Consider the following 27,123-nt stretch of genomic DNA (forward strand, 5'->3'; position numbering starts at 1 on the left):
CGAACCCGCAACCTCATGGTTCCTCGTTGGATTCGTTAACCACTGCGCCACAACGGGAACCCCTCAAATAGCATCCTTAATTAATAAACTTTCAAAGAAAACGAATGCTGGCTAGTCACTAAAATATGCAAGTTTCTCAAGTACTTTATGAAATCAAACCTAAAGACAGAGAAATACAGGCAGAATGACATACTAATGCAATATTTTATTACAAAACAAAATACATAACAGCTCTTACTTTCTAGTTCTATATCCCCAGTCCCTCAAGAAAAAATGAAAATAGCTCAGAGATTATTAAACTGAAAGGGATCATACCACATTTCAGCTTTCCGAGCTATAACATAAAACTAAAACAAATCAGTTAAGAACAAAGACCTTGACGAAGTCTTGGAGGTTTGATTCTGTATTAAAAACCTGATGTTCAAAGAGGAGATTAAAAAGCAAAAAGACATCTATTACAGCAAAATATCTTAGACCCATGCCAAAGTTTTAAGGATTTATGGAAGGAAGGCAGCAAAATTTGACTATTTATTTCTAAGTGCCAATTATATAAGCCTTAAGAAGATAACATTTAACTCACCTTCTGTGTCTGTATCAAGTTTGAGGGCCTTTGTTCCATCAAAGCAAAATGCCCTGATAGAATTCAGGCCTAGTAATAATGCATTCTGCTTTATTTTTTCTACTTTGTTGGCTATTTTATCCAGTGCTATCACTTCTCCCTAAAAAAAAAAAAAAAAAAAAAAGACAAAAACATAAAGAAGTATAAATCCAAAGAAAACATGAAAATTCTTAATAATGAGAAAAACTAATAAACAATTATAGTCTTCCCCACTTTCCTCCTAGTTCCAGATTTAAAGGTGATTATCCAAATGTGTATCAGGCTTACATCCGATACTTATTAAGGATTTCCTTTTAAAGAACACAATCTTGCAGATAATGCGTTTTTTATAATGCCCATATACTTTTTGTCTTTGTTTTTTGAGAGCCATACCCACGGCACATGGAGGTTCCCAGGCTAGGGGTCCAATCAGAGCTGTAGCTGCCAGCCTACACCACAGCCGCAGCAATGCAGAATCTGAGCCTGATCTGCGTACTATACCACAGCTCACGGCAATGCTGAATCCTTAACCCACTGAGCAAGGCCAGGGATCAAACCCAAGTAAGTCCTCATGGACACTAATTGGGTTCGTTAACCAACAAGCCACGATGGGAACTCCTAATGCCCACATACTTTTAATCCACAAAACTCAAAACCAAGAGTGGTGTTTGCAATATTCTAAAGAAACTTTTAAAGAAATATCTGAAATAAATATTTAAAAATCACAAATTTTATCTGGCACAGAAATATACATACAGATCAAAGGAACAGATTAGAGAGCCCCATAAAAATCCCACACACCTATGAACAATTAATCTTTGACAAAGGAGCCAAGAACATAAAATGGGAAAAAATTAGTCTCTTCAGCAAGTGCTGTTGGAAAAGCTGGACAGCTGCATATAAATCAATGAAGTTAGAATACATCCTCACATCATACAAAAGAATAAACTCAAAATGGCTTAAAGTCTTACACATAAGACATGACAACATAAAACTCCTAGAAGAGAACATAGGCAAAACATTTCTCTGACATAAATCAGTTCCTGTTTTCTTAGGGCAGTCTCCCAAGGCAATAAAAATAAAAGCAAAACCAAACAAATGGGTCCTAATCAAAAGATGTATTTAATTGATTTTTATAGAACACTCCATCTGAAAGCAGCAGAATACACATTCTTCTCAAATGCGTATGAAACCTTCTCCAGGACAGATCTCAATCATGCTGGAGCACAAAGCAAACCTCAGTAAATTTAAGAAAACTGAAATCATATCAAGCATCTTTTCTTGACCAAAATGCTTTAAGAACAAAAATTAACTACAAGGGAAAAAAAAATGCAAACCACACAAACATGTGGAGGCTAAACAATAGGCTACTAAGCAACCAACAGATCACTGAAGAAATCAAAGCAGAAATCAAAAAATATAGACACAAATGAAAACAAAAACACAGTACTGCAAAACCTATGGGATGCAGCAAAAGCAGTTCTAAGAGAGAAGTTTACAGAAATATAATCTCAGGAAACATGAAAAATCTCAAACAACCGAACCTTACACCTAAAGCAACTAGAAAAAGAACAAAACCTAATGTTAGCATAAGAAAATAAATCATAAAGATCAGAGCAGAAATGAATGGAATAGACAAAGAAAACCACTTAGAAAAGATCTATGAAACCAAAAGCTGGTTCTCTGAAAAGATCCACAAAATTGATAAACCTATATCGACTCATCAAAAAAAAAAGAAAAAAAGAGTTCCCGTCGTGGCGCAGTGGTTAACGAATCCGACTAGGAACCATGAGGTTGCGGGTTCGGTCCCTGGCCTTGCTCAGTGGGTTAAGGATCTGGCATTGCCATAAGCTGTGGTGTAGGTTGCAGATGTGGCTCGGATCCCGCGTTGCTGTGGCTCTGGCGTAGGCCGGTGGCTACAGCTCCGATTCAACCCCTAGCCTGGGAACCTCCATATGCCGCGGGAGCGGCCCAAGAAATAGCAACAACAACAACAACAACAAAAGACAAAAGACAAAAAAAAAAAAAAGAGCAAGGGCTCAAATCATTAAAACTGGAAATGAAAAAGGAGAAATTACAACAGACACCACGGAAATACAAATGATCATAGAGACTACTACGAGTAACTATGTGCCAGTAAAATGGACAACCTCAAACAAATGGACAAATTCTTAGAAAGTTACAATCTTCCAAGAATGACCCAGGAAGAAATAGAAAATGTATAACAGACCAATCACAATTACTGAAATTGAAACTATGATTAAACATCTTCCAACAAAAACAGTCCAGGACTGGATGGCTTCACAGGCAAATTCTATCAAACATTTAAAGAAGAGTTACCATCTATCCTTCTGAAACTATTCCAAAAAATTGCAGAGGAAGGAATACTCCCAAACTCATGCTATGAGGCCACCATCACCCTGATACCAAAACTAGACAAAGATACCTCAAAAAAAGAGAATTACAAACCAGTATCACTGGTGAACAGACATAAAAATTCTCAACAAATATTAGCAAACCAATTTCAACAATATATTAAAAGGATCATATACCATGATCAAGTGGGATTTATCCTAAGGATACAAGAATTTTAAAATCCACAAATCAATCAGTGTGAAACACATTAACAAACTGAAGAATAAAAATCATATGATCCTCTCAATAGATGCAGAAAAAGCTTTTGACAAAATCCAACACCCATTTATAATAAAAACTTTGCAGAAAGTGTCCATGAAGAAAACCTATCTCATACACAATAAAAGCCATAGATGACAAACCTACAGCTAACATCATTCTCAATGGTGAAAAGCTAAAAGCATTTCCGCTAAAGTCAGGAACAAGGCAAGGATGCCCATTCTCACCAGTTTTATTCAACATAGTTTGGGAAATCATAGCCACAGCAACCAGAGAATAAAAAGAAATCAAAGGAATCCAAATTGGAAAATAAGTACAACTATCACTTTTTGCACATGACATGGTAATATTCATAGAAAATACTCAAGACGCCACCAGAGAAGTACTAGAGCTAATCAATGAATTCAATAATGTTGCAGGATACAAAATTAATTTGAGTTCCCTGATGGCTCAGTGGGTTATGACCTGGTGTTGTCACTGCTCTGGCTCAGGTTCCATCCCTAGCCTGTTCCGCATGCCACAGGTGCAGGAAAAAAAAATTAATACACAAAAATGACTCCTTCCAGCCAGCACCGAGTGATGGGCATCTCTCAGGACAAATGGCACAAGGACCACAAGACCGGGGCAAGAGAAAGCCCTACCAAAAGAAGCGAAAGTATGAGCTGGGATGCCTCACTTCCAACAGTGACATTGGCCTCCACCACAAATACATATTCCATGTTGGGGGAGGCATCAAGAACTACCTGGCCTTCTCCTGGGGAACTTCTCCTGGGGCTCAGGGTGTTGCACACAGATTACTGATGTTGTGTACAACGTATCCAACAACAAAGTGATCCATACCAAAGTCCCTGGTGAAGAGCAGCATTGAGCCTGCTGACAGCACACCAGACCAACAGCGGTAGGAGTCCTACTACACTGCCCATGGGCCACAAGAAGGGGGGGCAAGTTGACTCCTGAAGAGGAAGAGGTTTTAAACAAAGAGCAATCAAAGAAAATTCAGAAGAAATATGATGAAGGAAAAAGAATGCCAAAATCAGCAGTTTTCTAGAGAAGCAGTTCCAGCAGGGCCAGTTTCCTGCATGAAGTGTTTCAAGATCAGCCCATTGTGGCTGAGAAGATGGCTGCATGCTCGAGGGCAAGGAGCAGGAGTTCTACCTGAGGAAAATCCAGGCCTAGAAAGGCAAATGAATCCTGCCTCCTGTCTTAGCTCACGTAGAGGTGTTTATTCTTCTTAAAAAAAAAAAAACAAACACAAAACCAGAAATCTCCTGCATTCCTAAATGCTACAATGAAAGATCAGAAAAAGAAATTAAAACAATCCCATTTCGGAGATCCCCTCATGGCTCAGTGATTAATGAACCCAACTAGTAACCATGAGATTGCAGGTTCGATCCCTGACCTCACTCAGTGGGTTAAGGATCAGGCGTTGCCGTGAACTGTGGTGCAGGTCATAGATGTGCCTTAGATCCAGCATTGCTGTGGCTGTGGCATGGGCTGGCAGCTGCAGCTCTGATTCAATCCCTAGTCTTAGCCTGGGAACCTCCATGTGCCATGGGTGTGGCCCTAAAAAGACCAAAAAAAAAAAAATCCCATTTACCACTGCATCAAAAAGAATAAGAATACCTAACAATAAACTTATCTAGGAAAGCAAAGATGTGAACACTGAAAACTTTAAGACGATGAAGAAAGAAACCAAAAATTACACAAACATATGGAAGATATACCATGCTCTTGGATTGAAAGAATCAATATTGTCAAAATGACTATACTACCCAAAACAATCTACAGACTCAGGGCAATCCCTATCAAATTATCAATGATATTCTTCACAGAACTAGTATAAAAAATGTTTTTCTTTGTCTGGAAACACCAAAGACCCCAAACAGCTGAAGCAATCCTGAGAAAGAAATCAGAGCTGGAGAAATCAGGCTCCCTAATTTCAGACTATACTACAAAGCTAATCATCAGAACAGTAATAGTACTGGCATAAAAACAGAAACATAGGTTAATGAAAAAAGATAGAAAACCAAGAAATAAACCTACGCACCTATGGTCAATTAATCTATGGCAAAGGAGGCAAGAATATATGATATAAAAAAGACAGTCTCTCAATAAATGGTTCTGGGAAAACCAAACCATCCACAGTATGGGAGAAAATACTTGCAAATAAAGCAACCAACAAGAGATTAATCTCCAAAATACACCAACCACTCAGGAAGCTCAATATCAAAAAAAAAAAAAAAAAAACCCAATCGAAAAATGGGCAGAAGATCTAAATAGACTTGTCTACAAAGAAGACATACAGATGGTCAAAAAAGACATAAAAAGATGCTCAAAACCTCTAATTATTAGAGAAATGCAAATCAAAACTACATGAAGTGTCACCATCATCAAAAAGTCTATGAACAATAAAGGGTCGAGAGAGTATAAAGAAAAGGGAACACTCCTCCACTGTTGGTGGGAATATAAGTTGGTACAAACACTATGGAAAACTGTATGGAGGTTCCTCAAAAAATTCAACATAGAAGTACCATATGATCCAGCAATCCCATCCCTGGGCATATATCCGGAGAAATCCGTAATTTGAAAAGATACATGAAACGTAATATTCATCACAGCACTATTTACAATAGCCAAAACACGGAAGTAACCTGAATGTCCACTGACAGAACAATGGATAAAGAAGATGTGATACATGTATACCATGGAATATTAGCCAAAAAAAGAATGAAATAATGCCATCTGAGCAACATAGACAGACCTAGAGATTATCATATTCAGTGAAGTAAGACAGAGAAAGACAAATATATCATTTATACGTGGAATCTAAAAAATTGATACGAATCAATTTTTTTTTACAGAACAAAAACAGATTCACAGACTTCAAAAACAAACTTACGGTGTAAGGGTGGAGGATAGGGAAGGACTGGGAGCTTGGGACTGGCATATGTGCACTACCGTATACGGAATGGATGGTCAATGGAAACCTACTATATAGCACAGGGAAGTCTATTCAATATTCTGTGATAACCTATATAGAAATGGATATGTGTTTATGTATAACTGAATCACTTTGCTGTACAGCAGAAATTAACAAAACACTGTAAATCAACTACAATAAAAATTTTTTTTAAAAAAGAACACTATTGTAGGTGAAGCTGCTAGCATATGCAAGTATTTTCGGTATCACTGGGTTTTACAGAATTTGAAACAAGTAGGGAAAAATACCATCAACTACCCATATCCTTTTCTTTCTTTTTCTTTTCTTTTTCTTGTCTTTTTAGGGCCTCACCCAGAGCATATGGAGGTTCCCAGGCTACAGCTGCCAGCCTACACCACAGCCACAGCAACGTGGGATCCGAGCCACGTCTGTCTGCAACCTACACCACAGCTCATGGCAATGCTGGATCCTTAACCCACTGAGCAAGGCCAAGGATTGAACCTGCGTCCTTGTGGATGCTTGTCAGATTCGTTAACCACTGAGTCATGGTGGGAACTCCAGACTTTTCTTTTGTGACAATGAAGCAGGTTTTTTTTTGTTTGTTTGTTTGTTTTTTTTCCCGGCCACACACACAGCATGCAGAAGTTCCCAGGCCACAGCTGTAACCAGAGTGACAGCAGTGCCAGATCCTTAACCCACTGGGCCACAAGGGAACTCCTGAAGCAGTTAAATTAAGCCAAATCATGAGGTTTTTACGAATCTGAAGGCAAGAACACAGACACAAATATTTGTGTGCAATGTTTATGTGTATATATTTCTTATCATAATATGTGCTTGCATATATATCAACAAAGTGTATTTGGACACTTTAATAATAATGTACTGTCAAATTAATCTTCAGTGGTGGAATTTATTTTTTATTTATTGAAGTATAGTTGATTCACAACGTTGTGCCAATTTCTGCTGTACAGCAAAGTGACCCAGTCACACACACACATATATATATACATTCTTTTTCTTATATTATCTTCCATCATAATCTAACCCAAGAGACTGAATATAGTTCCCCGTGCTATACAGTAGGACCTCATTGCTTATCTGCTCTAAATGCAGTAATTTGCATCTACCAATCCCAAACTCTCAGTCCGTCCCACTCTTTCATACCCCTTGGCAACAAGTCTGTTCTTCATGTCTTTGAGTTTGTTTCTGTTCTGTAGATGGGTTCCTTTGTGCTATATTTTAGATTCCACATATAAGTGATATCACACGGTATTTGTCCGTCTCTTTCTGACTTACGTCACTTAGCATGAGAATATCTAGTTGCATCCATGTTGCTGCAAATGGCATCATTTTGTTCTTTTCTAAGACTGACTATGGAATTTAGTTCACTATTTTCAAAAGCATTAAGTCTTGTAATTAAGAATATAAGAAGATCTGGAGTTCCCATCATGGCTCAGCAGAAACGAATCTGACTAGCATCCACGAGGACACAGGTTCAATTCCTGGCCTCACTCAGTAGGTTAAGGATCTGGCATTGTCATGAGCTGTGGTATATGTATATCACAGCCGTGGCTCGGATCTAGCGCTGCTGTGACTGTGGCATAGGCCAGCAGAAAAAAAAAAACCAACCAAAAACAAAACAAAACAAAAACAAACAAAAAAGAATATGAGAAGCTCTCTTAAACGTTTCATTGAAACAATTATATGGGGAAAAAAAATCCCATTTCATAAATCTATTAGCAAATCTGGGATTCAAGAAGGTCTTGAGCTCTGAACACTGAACTATGTGTTGAATAGCATCACTGAATGGCCTTCGCTTGGATGAATCCGAATCAATGAGATTATGAATGTATGTATAATGGTTCCGTAAGTTACAGGTAGTTCCACCTCCATCACCGAAACATGTAATACGTAGAAAGGAGTTCTGCTGTGTAGACAGTCTCACCTGATCACGCATTCGTGCTGCAATGTGTGTTGTTTTGCCTCCAGGTGCTGCACACAAATCCAGAATCCTTTCTCCAGGTTGAGGATCCAGAACATGTGTTACTACGGCAGAAGGCAAATTCTGCAAGGGAAAAAAAAAAAAAGTCAATTACTGATGATTTGATCGTTTTAAATTTGAGAATCAGAGAATGTCAAGAAAAATGTCAGGACAGCATCCTCTCCCAAGAGTAGAATTTTTTTGTAAATACACTAGTGTCAGAAATTCACCATTTCCCATTGTATCCTGGTTTCACACAGAACACACAGACACACCCGTGCATGATACATCTCCCCAGTCAACTCAACAAAAAACACTTACTGTTGTCCTTTCTCAGTTCAGTGGTTCTCAACATTTTGGAGGCCACAGACCTTTCTGAAATATGAGAAATCTTTGAACCTTTTTCTCAGAAAATGTACAAAACATCACAGTATCAGGCGCCACAGTCACAGCAGCGCTAGATCCGATCCGATCTAAACTCCATCTAGAACCCCAGTTTTATGCTGTTTATGCCCCTGAAGGCATGCCTGGGTTCCTATCTACCACACTTCAGTAGAAGAAAGTGAAAATTTTTTAGCTATTCCTGGTTGGCAGTCAGAAACTTATTATGAGATTTTACAACCCCCATATGCCTCCATCTATAGCAATAAGTTTTATTAAATCACGAATTCATTAGTATTAGTTATATAAAGACTGCAAGATGACAGCCTTAAATACGATACAATAATATTATAAAATAATTTATTTTTAAAATTGCTTGGCAAGGAAAAAAAAGAGACTAACAAGCATAGTGCTATTTATTTTTTAAGTTTGTCAGTTTCAATTCATGCTCACACCGAAACTCTTTTTTCCATTAGTAAATGCACTTTTTTCCATTCAGTTACAACAGTCTCAAGTGAATCCAAGATCACAGCTTCAAAACAGAAAATCAATGGTGAGAAAGGACACACAGGAGCAAGCTCGTCCCTCCTCTGTACATACATGGAGCATTAAAATCAGAGCAAATGATTCAGGCACCTGAAGGGCCGTTTCTCCACACTGCACACTAAGAACAGCTTCATGTGTCACAGATACTTTCTCTCAACAGCCTAATTTATTCCAACAACATTTAAAAACTGAACTCCAGGAGTTCCTGTCGTGGCTCAGTGGTAGCAAACCCTAGCATCCATAAGGATGCAGGTTCGATCCCTGGCTTCGCTCAGTGGGTTAAGGATCCAGCATTGCCATGAGCTATGGTGTGGGTCGCAGACATGGCTCAGACCCTACATTGCTGTGGAGAGGCTGGCAGCTGTAGCTCCAATTTAACCCCTAGCCTGGAAACTTCCATGCATCAGGATACGACCATAAAAAGACACACACACACACACACACACACACACACACACACACTGAACTCCAATATAAAAACACTTGAGATTCAGTGATAACTTTATCTAGAGTCAATGACACGATTCATTCCTAACAAATATAACATCAGTGTCATGGCCAGTAGAGGGGATCAAGATGGTGGAGGAATAGGACATGGAGCTCACCTCCTCCTACAAATACATCAAAAATACATCCTCATGTGGAATGATTCTCACGGAAAATCTACTGAATGCTGGCAGAAGACCTCAGGTTCAAAAAGAGCAAGAAAATCTCCACCTAACTGGATAGGACAAGAGTGAAAAGAAAGAAAGTGAGGAAGGCATTGGGACATGCATACCCGGGAGGGAGCTATAAAAGAAGGTTCCTGCACCCGAGGAAGTCACCTCACCAGTGGTGAGATCAGTGGGACAGAGGAGGAGCTTCAGGGCTCGAAGAATGCAGCAGGGGTGTGCAGCAGCCGGAACGGAGACAGACCTGCCCAGACGGTCAGTGCCACCACCGTACACTCCTCAGCCTGAGATGCACGTCTGCCAGTGTGGGAAGAGACTGGGTGCTGAAGCTCAGGCTTTGGAGATCAGACCCGGGGAGCAGACTGGGGATGGCTGCGCAAAAGCAGTCTGAGGGGATGGGAATCTGGTGTTTTCACATCTGAGGGTGTTCACAGAGGAAGCCTGGGACTCCTTAGAGGCCAGGCGCCATTCTTTGGGGGGGGGGGCACAAGAGGAGGAGGAGGACCCACCATTGCAGCCTTGTTCCCTGAGCACGCTCTCAAGCAGCAGGACACAGCCCTCATGAGCTCCAGGAGTGGTTGCAAGCTGCCACCAAGCCTCAGAAGTGGTTGAAAGCTCCACTGGGTTTCAGAAGTAGTCATGAGCCACCTCTGCTCCCAATGTGTGCTCTGAAGGTGTGTGTGAACTGCCACCACCATCAAGAACCCCAGGATCTGGGCACCAGTGGCAACATGTGTACACCCATTATCAAGAGGCTAACAGGTGGCACACGCTGGGCAAAGAGGGGACAGGCACCCATACTAAAAACAGTCCTCCCACCAAAAACATTAAACCCACACAAGCTATGCAAGGACACGCCCACGTGTAAACAGCCCTCCAAGATCACAGTAGACAACTGTTTCTCCTAAACTCACAGAATAAGAGAAATATAAGCAAAATGAAGAAGTACAGGAACCACACCCAGTTAAAAAGACCAAGAAAAATCCCCTGAAACAACAATGAAACACTCCTCTTCAGTCTACTAGACACTGCTATCAAAAAGGAAATAATGAAAACACTGAAGGAAGAAAGACTATCAACAGAAATGCAGAGTACCGTAAAAAAGAACTAGGAACTACACAGAGGAGACAAGAACAATTAGAAAATTCATTTGCAAAGACAAAAGCCAAGCTAAAGGCAATGAAGAGCAGAATGAATAACACAGAGAAACGAGTAACTGACCCCAAAGACAGAAGAACAGCAATCATCCAGTCTGTCATGGCACCAAATAGAAAGCAAATAAAAAATAGAATAAAATAAAAGCAATACAAGAGATCTATGGGATAGTATAAAGTACACCAATCTACACATAATAGGGATTCCAGAAAAAGAAGAAAGAGAAAAGGCGATTTAAAATGTATTTGAAGAAGGCATGGCTGAAAACATTCCAGATCTAAAAAAGGAAACAGATACCCAGATACAGAAGGCACAGTGGGTACCAAACAAGATGAACCCTAAAAGACCTACTCTAAGACATTCTATAATAAAAACAGCAAATACTAAAAATAAGATTCCAGAGTTCCCATCGTGGCACAATGGAAACGAATCCGACTATCACAAGGTTGCAGGTTTGATCCCTGGCCTCACTCAGTCAGTTAAGGATTCGGCATTGCCATGAGCTGTGGTGCAGGTCGCAGACGCAGCTCGGATCCTGCATTGCTGTGGCTGCGGTGTAGGCTGGCAGCTGTAGCTCTGATTAGACCCCTAGTCTGGGAACCTCCATATGCTGTGGGTGCAGCCCTGAAAAGACAAAAAGAAAAAAAAAATAGAGTGGATTCCAAAGTCAGCATGAGAAAAACAGTTAATTTCAAGGATACCCCTATAAGGCTATCAGCTGCTTTCTCTACAGAAATGCCACAGGCTAGAAGGGAGTGGTAAGATATATTCAAAAAGTTCTGAAAGGGAAAAATGTGCAACCTAGGATACTTTATGCAGCTAGATTATCATTAGAATAGAAGGAAAGACAAAGAATTCTCACCCAAGAAAAAAATAAAAGAATACTGCAATACTAAACCTATCCTAAAGAAAATATTGAAAAATCTTCTCTAAATAGAAAAGAAGAATCCAATGGAAAGAGAAAATCAGAACTGGAAAGTAAATCACTTAAGCCAGTACACAGATTAAAAAATTTTTAAATGTCTGTGAAAGTGATGATAACCACAATGAACATGAAGATAAACAAGAAGGATGAACATGAAGATGTAAAAGAGGACATCAAAATCTAAAATGGGGGTATTCCCGTCGTGGCTCGGTGGTAACGAACCCAACTAAGATCCGTGAGGATGCAGGTTCAATCCCTGGCCTTGCTCAGTGGTTAAGGATCTGGCATTGCCATGAGCTGTGGTGCAGGTCACAGACACAGCTCAGATCCTGCATTGCTGTGGCTGTGGTGAAGGCTGGCAGCTATAGCTCTGATTTGAGCTCCAGCCTGGGAACCTCCATATGCTGCGGGGGCACCCTAAAAAGATAAAAAGACAAAGAAAAAGAAAAGAATCATAAAATATTTTTACCTAGAATGTGTTCGAGCCTACATGACTACCAGTCTAAAGCAAGAAGATACAGGAAGGGGTTAACATACTTTAGCAACAGAGCAACAACAAATCAGAAACACCTGATCAATTCGCAAAAACCAAAAAGAGAACACATGTATACAAAACAAAATCATCAACCCACAAAAGGAAAAACAGAAAAATAAAAGGACAAAGAAGAAATATAAAATCAACAGGAAAATAAGGTTTAAAATGGCAATAAATACATATCTATCACAAGTTACCTGGAATGTCAATGGACTAAATGCTCCAACTGAAAGATACAGAGTGGCAGAATGGATTAAAAAACAAAAGCTTACAATATGCTGCCTCCAAGAGATGCTCTTTAGGGCAAAGGACACACACAGACTGAAAGTCAGGATATGGAAAAAGATATTTCATGCAGATGGAATGAAAACAAAGTGGTGATCACAATATTCATATCAGACAAAATAGACCTCAAAACCAAGGCCATAAAAAATACTATTTAATGATAAAAGGATCAACATAAGAAGAGGATTTTATGCTTGTTAACATACATGCACCTAATATAGGAGCACCCAGGTACATAAAACAAATACTAACAGACATAGTGGGAGAAACTGAAAGGAATAAAATAGTAGGAGACTTTAACACCCCAATCACATCAATGGACAGATCTTCTAGGCAGAAAATCACTGAGGCCACAGAGATCCTAAATGATACATACAATAGAACAGTGAAACAGTATTTTTAGGACATTACCTCCAAAAAAACCAGAATAAACATTCAAGTACACATACAACATTCTTCAGTACTGATCACTTACTAGGGCACAAAACTAACTTCAACAACTTTAAGAGTAAAGAAATCAACTCAAGCATCTTTTCTGAGCACAATGGCAAGAAATGAGAAATCACAGAAAAAAAAAAAAGAAAAAATGATTATACATGGAGACTAAACATGTTACTCAAAAATCAATGTGTCAACAATGAAAGCAAAGAGGAAATTAAAGAATACCTCAAGACACATGGCACTTAAAACACAACAAAACAAAATCTATAGGGATGCACCAAAAGCAGTTTTTAGAGGGAAGTTCACAGAGATATAGTCCTTCCTCATAAAAACAAGAAAAATCTCAAACAACCTACCACTTAAAAAGATTTAGAAAGTGATGGACAAACAGAACCAAAGTCAGTAGAGGGAAGGAAATAATAACGATCAGAAAAGAAATAACTAAAATAGTTTAAAAGATAGAAAAAAAAAATCAATAAAACCAAGAACTGGTTCTTTGAAAGAGTAAACAAGATTGACAAACTTTAGGCCAAGCTCACCAGGAAGAGAAAACCCAAATAAATGAAATACAAAAGGAGACATACCAATGAACACCACAGAAACACAACCAAACCATAAGGGAAAACTATGAACAATTACATGCCAGTAAATTCAACAACCTAGAAGAAAGGAACAAATTTCTATAAACATATAGCCCACCAAAACAGTATCAAGAAGAAATAGATGACTTGAACAAACAGATCATTAAAAGTGAAATAGAATCTGTAATTTAAAAGCTCCCTACAAACAAACATCCAGGCCCAGGAGTGCCCACTGGGACACACTGGGTTAAGGATCCAGTGCTGTCTCTGTGGTGGCTCAGGTCGCTGCTGAGACACAGGTTTGATTCCCAGCCCAGTACAGTGGATTAAAGGTCTGGGATTGGGTCCTTAAGGCCTCAGTGCAGCTCAGATTCACTCTCTGGCCTGGGAACTTCATATGCCATGAGTGCAGCAGGAAAAAATAAAAAATTAAAAAGCAAGCCAGGCCTAGATGGCTTCACAGGTGAATTCTACCAAACATACAAAGAGGAAATTACACCAATCCTTCTCAAACTTTTCCAAAAAAACTGAAGAGGAGGAAAATTCCCAGTGACATTCTATGATGCCCCCATCACCTTGATACCAAAAGCAAAGACACAGCCAAAAAAAAAAAAAAAAAATCAAATCAAATCAAATCACAGGCCATCATCTTTGATAAATCTAGAAGCAAAAATTCTCAACAAAATATTAGCAAACCAAATGTAACAACTCATAAAAAGATCATACACCATGATCAAGTGGGATTCATCCCAAATTCACAAGGATGGTTTAACATACACAAATCAATCAACATGATACAACTACATAAACAAAAGACAAAAACCACATGATCATCTCAATAAATGCAGAAAAGGCATTTGACAAAATTCGACATCCATTCATGATAAAAACATTCACCAAAGTGGGTATGGAAGGGAACATACCTCAACATGATAAAAGCTATCAACAACAGACCCACAGCTAACATTCTCAACAGGAAAAAGCTGAAAGACTTCCCGCTAAAATTCAGAACAAGGCAAGGATGCCCACTCTCACCACAAGTATTCTAAGTCCTAACCACAGCAATCAGACAAGAAACAAAAGGTATCCAAATTGGAAGGGAATAGGGAAGATTGTCATTATATGCAGATGACATGATACCACCTATAGAAGACCCTGAAGTCCCCATACAAATACTACTAGAACTGATAAATTATTCATTGTAGCAGAATACAAGATTAAATACAAAATTAAATTGCCTTTCTTTACATTAACACCAAAATACCAGAAGGGAATATAAAAAATACCTTTTAAAAATTGTACTCCAACAGAGTTCCCACTGTAGTGCAGCAGAAACAAATCCAACTGGAACCATGAGGTTACGGGTTCGATCCCTGGCCTTGCTCAGTGGGTTAAGGACCCAGCATTGCCATGAGAGTGGTGTAGGTTGCAGATGTGGCTCGGATCCGGCATTGTTATGGCTGTGGTGTAGGCTGGCAGCTGTAGCTCTGATAGACCCCTAGCCTGGGAACCTCCATATGCTGCACATGCAGCCCTAAAAAAAGCAAAAAATATAAGTAAATAAATAAATTAAAATTAAAAATCACACCCCAAAAATAAAATACTTAGGAATAAACATGATGGAGATGAAAGACATACACTGAGAACTATAAAACATTAATAACCTCGAGATGATTTAAATAAATGGAAAGATACCCAATGCTCTTAGAGTGTAAGAATTAAGATTGTTAAAATGGCCATACGACCCAGAGCAATCTACAGATTTGATAAGATCCCTATCAAATTACCCAGGACACTTTACACAGAATTAGAACAATGCTAAAATTTATATGCAACCACCAAAGACCCAGAATTTCCAAAGAAATCCTGGAGAAAAAGAACAAAGAAGCATAACCCTTCCAGACTTCAGACAATACTACCAAGCTACAGTAATCAAAAAGGTATGGTATCAGCACAAAAACAAATATATGGATCAATGGAACAAAATAGAGAGCCCAGAAATAAACCCACACACCTAAAGTCAGTTAATCTTCAACAGGAGTTCCCGTCGTGGCACAGTGGTTAACCAATCTGACTAGGAACCATGAGGTTGCAGGTTCAATCCCTAGCCTTGCTCAGTGGGTTAAGGATCCAGCGTTGCTGTAAGCTGTGGTGTAGGTCATAGACGTCATAGTGTAGCTGGACCCCTAGCCTGGGAGCCTCCATATGCCGTGAGAGGAGCCCTAGAAAAGGCAAAAAAAATTAATCTTCAACAAATGATGCAAGAATATAAAATAGGAAAAAGACAGTCTTCAGTAAGGGGTTTGGGGCAAAGTTGGATAGCTACATGAAAATAAAGTCAGAACATACCCTGGCCATACACAAAAATAAACTGAAAATGGTTTAAAGACTTAATCATAAGACATGACACCATAAAACTCCTAGAAGAGATCTCTGACATAAATCATACCAATGTTTCCTTAGGTCAGTTCCTAGGGCAAAAGAAATAAAAGCAAAAACAAACAAATGGGACCTAATCAAAATTAAAAGCTTTGCACAGCAAAGGAAACCATAAACAAAACGAAAAGATAACCTACATAATGGGAGAAAACATTTGCAAATGATGCACTCAACAAGAGCTTAATTTCCAAAATATACAAACAGCTCATACAAACCAACAGCACCCAATCAAAAAATGAGCTAAAGACCTAAAGAGACATTTCTCCGAAGAAATACGAATTGCTGACAGGCGCGTGAAAAATTGCTCAACATCACTGCTTACTAGAGAAATGCAAATCAGAACTACAATGAGGTACATGGGTCACACTGGTCTGAATGGCCATCATTAGTAAGTCTACAAATAACAAATGCTAGAGAGGATGTGGAGAAAATGCTGTTGGTGGAAAGTTGGTGAAAGCCCTGTGGAAAACGAAAGTGAGGTTCCTCAGAAAACTATGGACAGAGTTACCGTGTGACCAAGCAATTCCCCTCCTGTGCACATACCCAGATCAAACTCTAATTTGAAAAGATACACGCACCCCTATGCTCATAGCGGAACTATTCACAATAGCCAACACATGGAAACAATTTAATGTTCATTAACAGATGAACTGATAAAGATGTGGTACATACAAGGGAATATTACTCAACTATTAAAAAAGAATGAAATAACGCCATTAGCAGCAACACAAATGTAACTAAAGATTATCATACCGAAATAGAGTTTTAACTAAAGAACAACCTCCCTTGGCTAAGAAGGCAGCTGCAAGCCTTTCCAGCTGTGCTCATCACTATGCCACCCTTCTTGTAATAATGTAACAACCGTGTGCCCTCTGTCCAAGCCAGCAGCCCTGCTAATCAGGTACCCAACATTGCTTATCAGTTCTGCTTCTGTAACCTTGCTCGCTCAGTTTCTTAGGGAGGAACACTGTCTGCTTGGGGATGGGGGGAGGTCCGGGATGCTTACATGGGAAAATCAAGACCTTGCAGTGCATAAAAGTTCCTGAGAACAAAGACCTGGTGCTCAGACTCTGGAGGTGACTCCTCTGAGCCCGCACTGGTGCTGACTAAACCTTGCTTTTCCATATCTCCGAGTGCTGTTTGTCTCCTTCCATCGCCACGGTTTTTGCGGTTTCCGCAACAATACTAAGCCAAGTAAGCCAGAGAAAGACAAGTGTGTGTGAAATCTAAAATATGACACAAGGAGTTCCTGTCGTGGCGCAGTGGAAATAAATCCGACTAGGAACTATGAGGTTGAGGGTTTGATCCTTGGCCTCGCTCAGTCAGTTAAGGATCTGGCATTGCCATGAGCTGTGGTGTAGGTCACAGACGCAGCTCAGATCCTGCATGGCTGTGGCTACAGTATACGCTGGCAGCTGCAGCTCCAATTCAACCCTTGGCCTGGGAATCTCCACATGCTGCAGGTGCAGCCCTAAAAAGAAAAAACTAAATAAATAAATAAAATATGACACAAAAGAACCTATCTTTGAAACAGAAACATACTCATGGGAAAGAACAGACTTCTGGTTGCCAAGAGGGAGGGGACCAGGGGAGGACTGAGGAAAGGTTAGATTTGGCAGATGTAACCTATTATACATGGAAGGGATAAACAACAAAGTCCTACTGTATAGCACAGGAAACTATATTCAATGTCCTATGATAAACAGTATGGAAAAAATACAAAAAAACAGTGTGTGTGTGTAAGTATGTGTATATGTATGTTTGTATATATACATAACTGAATCACTCTGCTGTACAGCAGAAATTAACACAACACTGTAAATCAATGATACTTCAATTTTTAAAAATAATGTAATTTTTTTTGTCTTTTTAGGGCCACATCCACGGCATATGGAGGTTCCCAGGCTAGGGGTGGAGTCGGAACTACAGCTGCCAGCCTACGTCACAACCACAGGAACACGGGATCCAAGCCGTGTCTGCAACCTACACCACAGCTCCCAGCAACGCCGGATCCTTAACCCACTGAGTGAGGCCAGGGATCAAACCCGCATCCTCAGGGATACTAGTGGGGTTCTTTAACCACTGAGCCACAACGGGAACTCCTAAAAAAAAATTTGTTTTAAGGGCCAAAGATGACAGAAATTTCCAATCCTATGTAACACAGTAAGAATGTTGGTAATGGAAACACTCACACACAAAGAAAACACACTTGTGGGTGCCAAGAGGAAGGAGGATTGGGGAGAGACAGATTGGAAATTTTGGATTAGCAGAGGCAAAGTATTATTTATAGAACAGATAAACAACAAGGTCCTCCAGTATAGCACAGGAAACTATATTCAATGTCCTGTGATAAACCATAATAGAAAAGAATATAAAAATATATATAGGTATAACTGAATCACTTTGCTGTACAGCAGAAATTAACACAGCATTATAAATCAACTGTACGTCAATAAAACTTAAAAAAAAAAAAAAAGAGGAGTTCCTGTCATGGTGCAGCGGAATCCGACTAGGAAACATGAGGTTGCAGGTTCGATCCCTGGCCTCACTCAGTGGGTTAAGGATCTGGCGTTGCCGTAAGCTGTGGTGTAGGACACAGACGCAGCTCGGATCTGGCGTGGCTGTGGCTCTGGCATTGGCCAGCAGCAACAGCTCTGATTAGACCCTTAGGCTGGGAACCTCCACATGCCCCGGGTGCAGCCCTAAAAGGACAAAAGACAAAGAAAAAAAAGAGGAATTCCCTAGTGACTCAGTGAGTTAAGAATCCAATGATGTCAATCCTGGTTGCAAGATAAAATCAAAAATCACCTGGTGAGGAGTTCCCGTCGTGGCGCAGTGGTTAACGAATCCGACTAGGAACCATGAGGTTGCGGGTTCGATCCCTGGCCTTGCTCAGTGGGTTAACGATCCTGCGTTGCCGTGAGCTGTGGTGTAGGTTGCAGACGTGGCTCGGATCCAGCGTTGCTGTGGCTCTGGCGTAGGCCGGTGGCTACAGCTCCGATTCAACCCCTAGCCTGGGAACCTCCATATGCCGCGGGAGCGGCCCAAGAAATAGCAAAAAAAAAAAGACCAAAAAAAAAATTTAAAATCACCTGGTGAGCAGTTTTTGTTTTGCTTTGTCTTGTAATGTGCAGTCCTCATCCAGAATAGTTAGATCAGAATTTTCAGCAACCAGGCCTGGGCACCAATGTTTTTAAGATCTCCCAGGTCCTGTGCTATAGCAATTCCCAACTTTAGCTGCAAACAAGAAGCACCTGGAGAGCTTTTCACCACCCTGACCCAGGCTCTACCCCAGCCAGCCCAACTAAAGACCATTCAGGTGGTAGGATCCACAGCAATGCCAGATCTGAGCCAAGTCTGCGACCTACACAGCAGCTCACGGCAATGCCAGATCCTTAACCCACTGAGCGAGGACAGGGATCGAACCCATAACCTCATGGTTCCTAATCAGATTCATTTCTGCTGCACCACGACAGGAACTCCAAAATCTGGTTTTTTCAATCCCTTTTTCTATTTGTTGACACAAGGATTAAGTCAGTCTCTGGATTTATAAAATGTCTTTTGGTTACACACTAGACAGAGGAGAATGCAAATGTGATCTACGCTTAGGAAAGAGCTCAGATGCTGCTAATTACCGACTGCATGACCTTGTTCAAGAACCCAACCATATCTGGTCTTCAGTATCTTCATCGTAGACTGGGAATAACAGTAACAATGCCACCTAACCAGCAGATCGTAATAAATCATATGAATTAATGTACGTGAACGTATGCCATAAACTGGAAAAGGCAAAACAAGTTACCTGCTACATATCACTGCAACTGATAAGCATTTGACCCAAATCTTCTGGTGGTATGCCATTTGAATCTCACTCAAAATTACACATGGAACAGTTGTACAGAGAGCAAATGTATGCCTTATTTAGGGACTAATATTCTGAGATGGAAAGCAATAGTTACAATAAGTCATTAAAGCACCATTGGGCAAAGGAAGAGAGAAAAAGTCATTAAAAATCATTTGAGAAAAAAAGAGTGTTTACTAGGCTTTTTTTTACTACTTAACCAGAAAACACCAATACACAACAACAATAAAAAGGTAAAAAAGAGAATAACAAACCCTTGTATTTCAAGTAGTTCATGGAAGTATGTCTCAATCTGACTAAATATTCTGCTTTTACAAACACTTACCTGTAAAAATAAGTAGCCAGGCAGTACATTGTCAAATGAAGGGCTGAGATACACTGGTTCCGTCATTCTTATGCCTATGCCTCTGAAAACAGGAAATCTAACATTACTCAGTATAATTACACAGTCTACACAAATTCCATCTCTAGGAATATACTCAAATAGCACATCAAATATAAGATAAAATATATAAAAAATATAAAACCTTTTTCACTCAACACCAAAATACTTAAAGAGTATTCCTGTGAATTGTTCCTGAATTCTTAGCCACAGCAGAGAAAGCCACTGGGAGCACTAAAAAGGATAAAGTTACACAAATTTTTCATTTAGGCACCACTTCATCTCTTTAGAGATCTGAACAGACTAAAACGTGAAGAACATCTGAGTCCTTATTCACTGATGTGTTCTCATCCTTCTGGTACCAGATTTATGATCACTTTCATCTGCCTTTCAATTCAATAAACATTTTGGAAAGGCTTCAGTTTGCCAGGCACTAAGCTCGGTAGTTGTATGAAAAATACAAATACGTATCTGTGAGTCTGTTTCTGTTTTGTAGATATGTTTATATGCACTGTATGTCAGAGTCCACGTATACCTGAAATCATGTGGTATTGGTTTGTCTGACTTCCTTCACTTGGTATGATCATCTCTAGGTCCATCCATATTGCTGCAAATGGCAGTATTTCACTCTTTTTAATGGCTGAGTAATGGGCAGGGGGTTGGGGAGGCAAGGATTGGGAGTTTGGGATTGGCAAATAGAAGCTTATACATGGGACAGAAAAACAATAAGACCCTACTGCACAGCACAGAGAACTATATTCAATATCCTACAATAAACCTTACGAAAAAGAATATATACGTACAAAACTGAGCCACTGCTGTAGACAGAAATTAATACATTGTAAATAAATTTAATAAAATTTAAAAAATATATATACATATATATACACACACACACACCTATGTAAGAATCACGCCGATGTAATGCAATGACAACCATGTCACACTGCTTTCCTCTCTGCTCTTTCAAGAGTAATTGTCTGGCACTGACACAATCCACAGGGTGGGTGACCTTTGCCCCCTCTGTCCCACTGTGGGTGGCAGTGGAACTGAGCAGAGGAGGAAGGACAGCCAAGTGGACAGTGACCCACCAAGACAGACATCAGCATCAAAGAATCTCCCAGAGGCTCCCAAAGGGGAGAGAGAGTACACGAGTATGCAGTTAAAGAAAGCCAATCCTGGCTAGAGGGAGCAAGAAAACAGGAAAATCAGAGTTCCCCCCCTGGCTCAGCAGGTTAAGAACCCAACTAGTATCCATGAGGATGCGGGTTTGATCCCTGGACTTGCTTGGTGGGTTGAAGATCCAGCATGGCCATGAGCTGCGATGGAAGTTGCAGATGAGGCTCAGATCTGGCGTCGATTCAGCCCCTACCCTGGGAATTTCCGTATGCCGCAGGTGCAGCCCTAAGAAGAAGGGCGGGGGGGGGGGGGGGGGGGAGACAGGAAAAAAAAAGAAAAAGAAGAAGTCAACACCTTGTTCCAGGGACTAGAGGTGCCCAGAAAAAAGTGCTGTCTGATCATAAAGGCAAGGTAAAAATTAGGATTTCAAAAAGTTACAAGGGTGCAAGCAGAGGAGAGTCCAAGTACGGCGAACAAGAACAGAGCCCACGGGTACAGCACGGGAGACAAGCTCACAGCCTGTGAACTGATCCTGGCAGAGAAGCACTTGCACGGATGGTCTGTATCCTACCTGATACGGGCAGGGGGGCTGCTTTTACTCACAATCCTTCCGACTCCATGTGTGTGGAGCTCTCTCTCTCTCTCTCTCACACACCAGCCAACTCCCCACCTCTCTGAACACCCCTAGGTGTCCTACAGTTCTATTTGACTCTGATACCAACTGCCCGAGGTCCTGGTCAGACTCCACAGGTTCAGTCCAACAAGCCTGCCCCCATTCCAGGTGCCAGCTGCACATCCCAGGGTTGCCACCCGTTCTTGGGTAGCTATGAATGTGGAGGTTCCTGTATCTCCCACCTGAGGTTTGAGAAGTCACTAGAATGACTCACAGAACTCAGGAAAACCCTTTACTTACAAGTACCAGTTTATTATGAAGCAAACGGGGAAACAGTCAAACAGAAGAGCTGCCCCAGGGCAAGCTATGGGAGGGGTGGCATGGATGCCCATCCTGAGAGCTTGCCAAGCTCGTCTGTTCCTGGTTCTAAAGGCAGTTTCATCACATAAGCACAACTGATTCAATCATCAGCCACCAGTGATTAGTTTGCTCTCCACTCCCCTCTCTTCCCCAGAAGTCTGTGGCTTGGGATCAAAGCGCCAACCTTCTAATCATGGGGTTGGCTGCTCTGGCCAACAGCGCCCATCCTAAAGCTGGCTGAGGGATACAAGAGCATTCTTACTACACCTGTGATTCCAAGGGTTTTAGGAGCTATGTGCCAGGAACCCTGGACAAAGATCAAATTATCTGTGGATTTCTACGCCACAGCACAGTAAGTTTATGCTGCCTTTAGAGTGAAGTAACTTCTGTAGCTATGGGTAGCCTGTCTCTGCAGTGCGTCTGACTGCAAATGTGAGCTCCTTGAACCCACACTCATTTAACATTTGCGATCTCTAGATCTGGACCTTCAATCGGAGATAAGACTCTGATCCCCAATCAGGATCACATCAAACCATTTCTTAAATAGTTCCTGCCCTGGAGCAGAAAATACACAAAAGAAACTTCAAAAATGTCACTGCCTCACATTCAAAAGTCGGTTCTTTGTTGAGACAACTGGGGTGCTTACCTTGCTCAACACCTGAACCCCAACCCCAGAGCCTAAACCCATCACCAAAAGCCTTGACTGATCGATCACGCCTCCAAAATTTAAAGGATTCTGACTTGCAGAACTCCAGTCCTCTGAAAAATTCTGAAACTAACATTTACATGCCTGCCTTCCTAACCCAGTTCCCACTCAGTGCTTCAAGATCTGGTTCCCCCTTGACTCTCTCCTTCTGACCAAGCCTATCAGCTTAAGAGTGTCCACCTGTACAATATTCAATTTAAAATAATATGACAGAGTTGGAACAACATTGTAAATCAACTATAATTTTTAAAAAATAAAAAGTAAAATAAAATAATATGACAAGGAATAACTAAAGCCAGTTATTGTTTGGGTATGGGCTTATATATTTCTCTTAAAACTATTTCTATAGCATGTACCTTCATATAATAATGCAAAATATAAGACCTAATAGGATAAACCATCTGTTAGTATACTAATCTATCTCTGAGTCTATGAATGATTCAACTCAGCTGGAATTCAAGAAACCAAAGGGCACAAATTCACTATTTCAATGTACAAAGGTAGTGGTAGTAGAAATGGTTCTGAAGTTTTAAAAGAATGTAAGTAACAGTGTATACATGTAACATTTCGTTGTGGTGGAAGCATGTTTTTTCTCCAAAAGGCATGGAAAGAAATCCTAACAACCTAAATGAATGCTGAGTTTAAAGAACAGTTTTTTGGAGTTCCCTGGTGGCCTGGGGTTAAGAATCCGGCCTTGTTGCTGCTATGGTTTGGGTTTGATCCCTGGCCCAGGGACTTCTGTATGCAGTGGGCATGGCCAAAAAAAAAAAAAAAAAAAGTTTCTGTAAAGATGGCTGCCTCCTAGTCCCGCCAACAAAGAAAACAGCACTCAGAGGTCTGTTGACACAGATACTGGAACCAACACATCAAATAAGAGGGTGAAGCACGTACCACTAATAACAAACCACAGGAAGTAGTCAAAGTATCAACCCCCTGGTCCAGACCCAAAGATTAACGCAGTAGATATATGAATAACCTTCATATTCATAAGGCCGTCTGAGGAGAAAAAAATATTCTTGGCCATTTGAAAAGTACTACTACCTTGAGATGTAGGGAATAGCCTGTTTCCTTAGAAGAATTCACTTCAACTATAAATCCAAACTGCTGGAGTTCCCATCATGGAGTAGCAGAAACGAATCTGGCTAGAAACCATGAGGTTTCAGGTTTGATCCCTGGACTCGCTCAGTGGGTTAAGGATCTGGCACCGCTGTGAGCTGTGGTGTAGGTTGCAGATGCTACACGGATCTGGTGTTGCTGTGGCGTAGACCAGCAGATGTAGCTCCGATTTGACCCCTAGCCTGAGAAACTCCATATGCCTCAAGTGCAGCCCTGAAAAGCAAAAAAAAAAAAAAAAAAAAAATCCGAACTGCTTAAATATGAAAACCTGTCCCAGGAATTGAGGGTGTGGCCTTGTCTTTGATGGATAAATACACAGCTTTCACCGCTATCTCCCTCAGCTGTCAGCTTTAGAGAAATGGAGAGTCCCTAAAACAGGCTGAAAGTACTAAGCAAAATGAGAAACTGGACTGTCCACAGATTTAATTTATTTAGAGCCTGTAGCAACCAGAAATGATCTGAAACGAACTTGTATTTTAATTTGGTTTGAATAAATCCAAACATTAACTTTTGACCACAAGTATTGATGTGGGTGCTGGCTTTCTGGTAAAATTTTTATGTGAAAGAAATTTCTATGTGAAAAAAGCTTATATCAAAATCATAAGTTTTTTCACATAGACTGTTAAAAAGATCTAGATAGGTCATTTAATTCATCTTTTATCAAGATAAGTAAAGTTTTCCAAAGATGCAAGCCTTTCCAAATTAACATTCAAAAGGAAAAGTAAAATTTTGACAATTACAGTGTATATAGTTGCTTACTTTGGTCTTTTTTTTTTTTTCCTTAATGACCACATCTATAGCATATGAAGTTCCCAGGCCAGGGATTGTATCCAGGCAGCAGCTGTGGCAATGCTGGATCCTTAACCTACTGTTACTGGGCCAAGGATTGAATCCATGCCTCTGCACCGACCTGAGCCACTGCAATCAGATTCTTAACTCACTGCACCACAGAGGGAACTCCTACTTTGGCTCTTTAATATGAGCATTTACTATTTTACCTAAATACATATTTCCCCCCAAAAAATAAGGCATTATGGGTTAAACCAATATTTTCTAGTTAAATTTACACCAATAAAATTATTCATGTTACGCAACTAGATATAGTTTTTACACTGTTTTTAATTATTTTGATTCACAAAAAGGATGTTTATTTTCCCCAAACAACATGTGATAACATACTTAAGATCAGGTAGCCCGCTGAAGATTTCTTTGCGGCTTAGTTCAGAAATCCCATTTCCAAGAAATACTTTTGTTCCATCAAATTCTTTGGCTCCTTTCTTACATTTGCCTTTAATATCAGAGTATACGGAAACAGTATCTCCACCTTTCATAACTAGAGAAAGAAGAAAATTGTATCACACTGATCATATTTCAGCAGAATAGTGAAAATTCTTTCAGCTTTAAGTCTTCAAGCTTTAAGACTGGGGAGACCAAGGGGTATCAACAGTGGGCATGAAACAGTTTAAACCAGGGCCACTGTCTCAATATGATCCCTCATAGAAAATATAACTTTTACTTTTGAATGTTTCCCAACAATAATCTAATTCAAGATTTTTACCTAGGAAAACAAAGATACAGAATAGTCTTCAAAACATCCTACCATGGAGCTCCTGTCGTGGCGCAATGCAAATGAATCTGACTAGGAACCATAAGGTTGCAAGTTTCATCCCTGGCCTCGCTCAGTATGATAAGGATCCAGCGTTCCCATGAGCTGTGGTATAGGTCACAGACGTGGCTAGGATCCTGAGTTGCTGTGGCTGTGGCGTAGGCTGGCAGCCACAGCTCCAATTAGACCCCTAGCTTGGGAACCTCCATGTGCCGTGGGTGCTGCCCTAAAAAGACAAAAAAAAAAAAAAAAAATCCTGCCAGAATTGCAGATTTCCCATTGTGGCTCAGCGGTAACAAGCCCAATCAGTATCCATGAGGTTTGACCCCTGGCCCCACTCAGTGGGTTAAGGATCCTATTCCCGTGACTTTGGTATAGACTGGCAGTCACTGCTCCAATTCGAACCCTAGCCTGGGAACTTCCATATGCCACAGGTGCAGCCCTAAAAAAAACCAACCAACCAACCAAACAAATCTCATCCCAATTGGAAGTCTTTAGCTGAGCAGAAAAAAAAAAAAAAAAAAATCTTCTATTTAAATTATTTTCCCCAAACCTAACACCCCTTAAGAGAGTAAATTAAGAACACTGAGTTTCATCTCAAAATTAAAATTCCAGGCTCTGAATGTTCCCCTCACTAATGACAGTACAGCAGCCCGAGGATTTAGAGCAATGGGATACATACCACTTCACGGACATCTTACTCTATTAGTCAGTTATGATCCTCTAAACAAACAGCACACACATCCTCATGCGGAATAAAAACATTGGCAGAAAACCTCACGGGGATGCCTAATCCGTTAGTCCACATCAGAAATGTCCCTCAAGTGGCTTTACTAAACACAAAGCTTGGAAAATGTCTTTACTAAAGGAAATCTGAAATACATCTCAGTGATAATAAATTTTCCAATTTGATGATACACATAAATCTTAGCAAACATTTTACAGAGAAACCTAAACATTAGACTTACATTTTGAGGCTGACACAATGCCTGGAACATACACGTGGGCTCCTCGTAACACTGCGTTGCCACACTGGGCTCCAACAATAACTTCACAGTGCTGTTGTTTTATATTCTTCCTAGGACGCAAGACGAGGGAAACTTAACACAGGGCGTTAACCTCCAACGTTAAGGTGTTAACCTCCAATGCCTAACAGCTTTTTCAGTGATTCAATTTGAACCCTAAATAACCTATTTATTTGTTTATTTTTTTTTCCCCGCTGTACAGCATGGGGACCAAGTTACAC

At 40.3% G+C, this 27,123-nt stretch overlaps 1 protein-coding gene and 1 pseudogene across 6 annotated transcripts in view; one reads left to right on the plus strand and one right to left on the minus strand.

The window, feature by feature from the left end:
* NSUN6 (NOP2/Sun RNA methyltransferase 6) overlaps positions 1-27,123 on the minus strand; it is an 89,858-nt gene that overhangs the window by 40,417 nt on the left and 22,318 nt on the right. For all 6 annotated transcript variants that reach the window (XM_047755520.1, XM_047755519.1, XM_047755516.1 and 3 more), the window contains 5 exons: positions 26,846-26,955; positions 25,451-25,604; positions 20,301-20,382; positions 8,119-8,238; positions 581-719 (listed from right to left, as the gene is read on the minus strand). In XM_047755520.1, coding sequence (XP_047611476.1) covers positions 581-719; positions 8,119-8,238; positions 20,301-20,382; positions 25,451-25,604; positions 26,846-26,955 — 605 coding nt within the window. The remainder of the gene's footprint in view (positions 1-580; positions 720-8,118; positions 8,239-20,300; positions 20,383-25,450; positions 25,605-26,845; positions 26,956-27,123) is intronic.
* Positions 3,812-4,420, plus strand: LOC125113045 (40S ribosomal protein S8-like; annotated as a pseudogene).

This window comes from Phacochoerus africanus, chromosome 12 (genome assembly GCF_016906955.1).
Source record: "Phacochoerus africanus isolate WHEZ1 chromosome 12, ROS_Pafr_v1, whole genome shotgun sequence".
Taxonomy (NCBI): domain Eukaryota; kingdom Metazoa; phylum Chordata; class Mammalia; order Artiodactyla; family Suidae; genus Phacochoerus; species Phacochoerus africanus.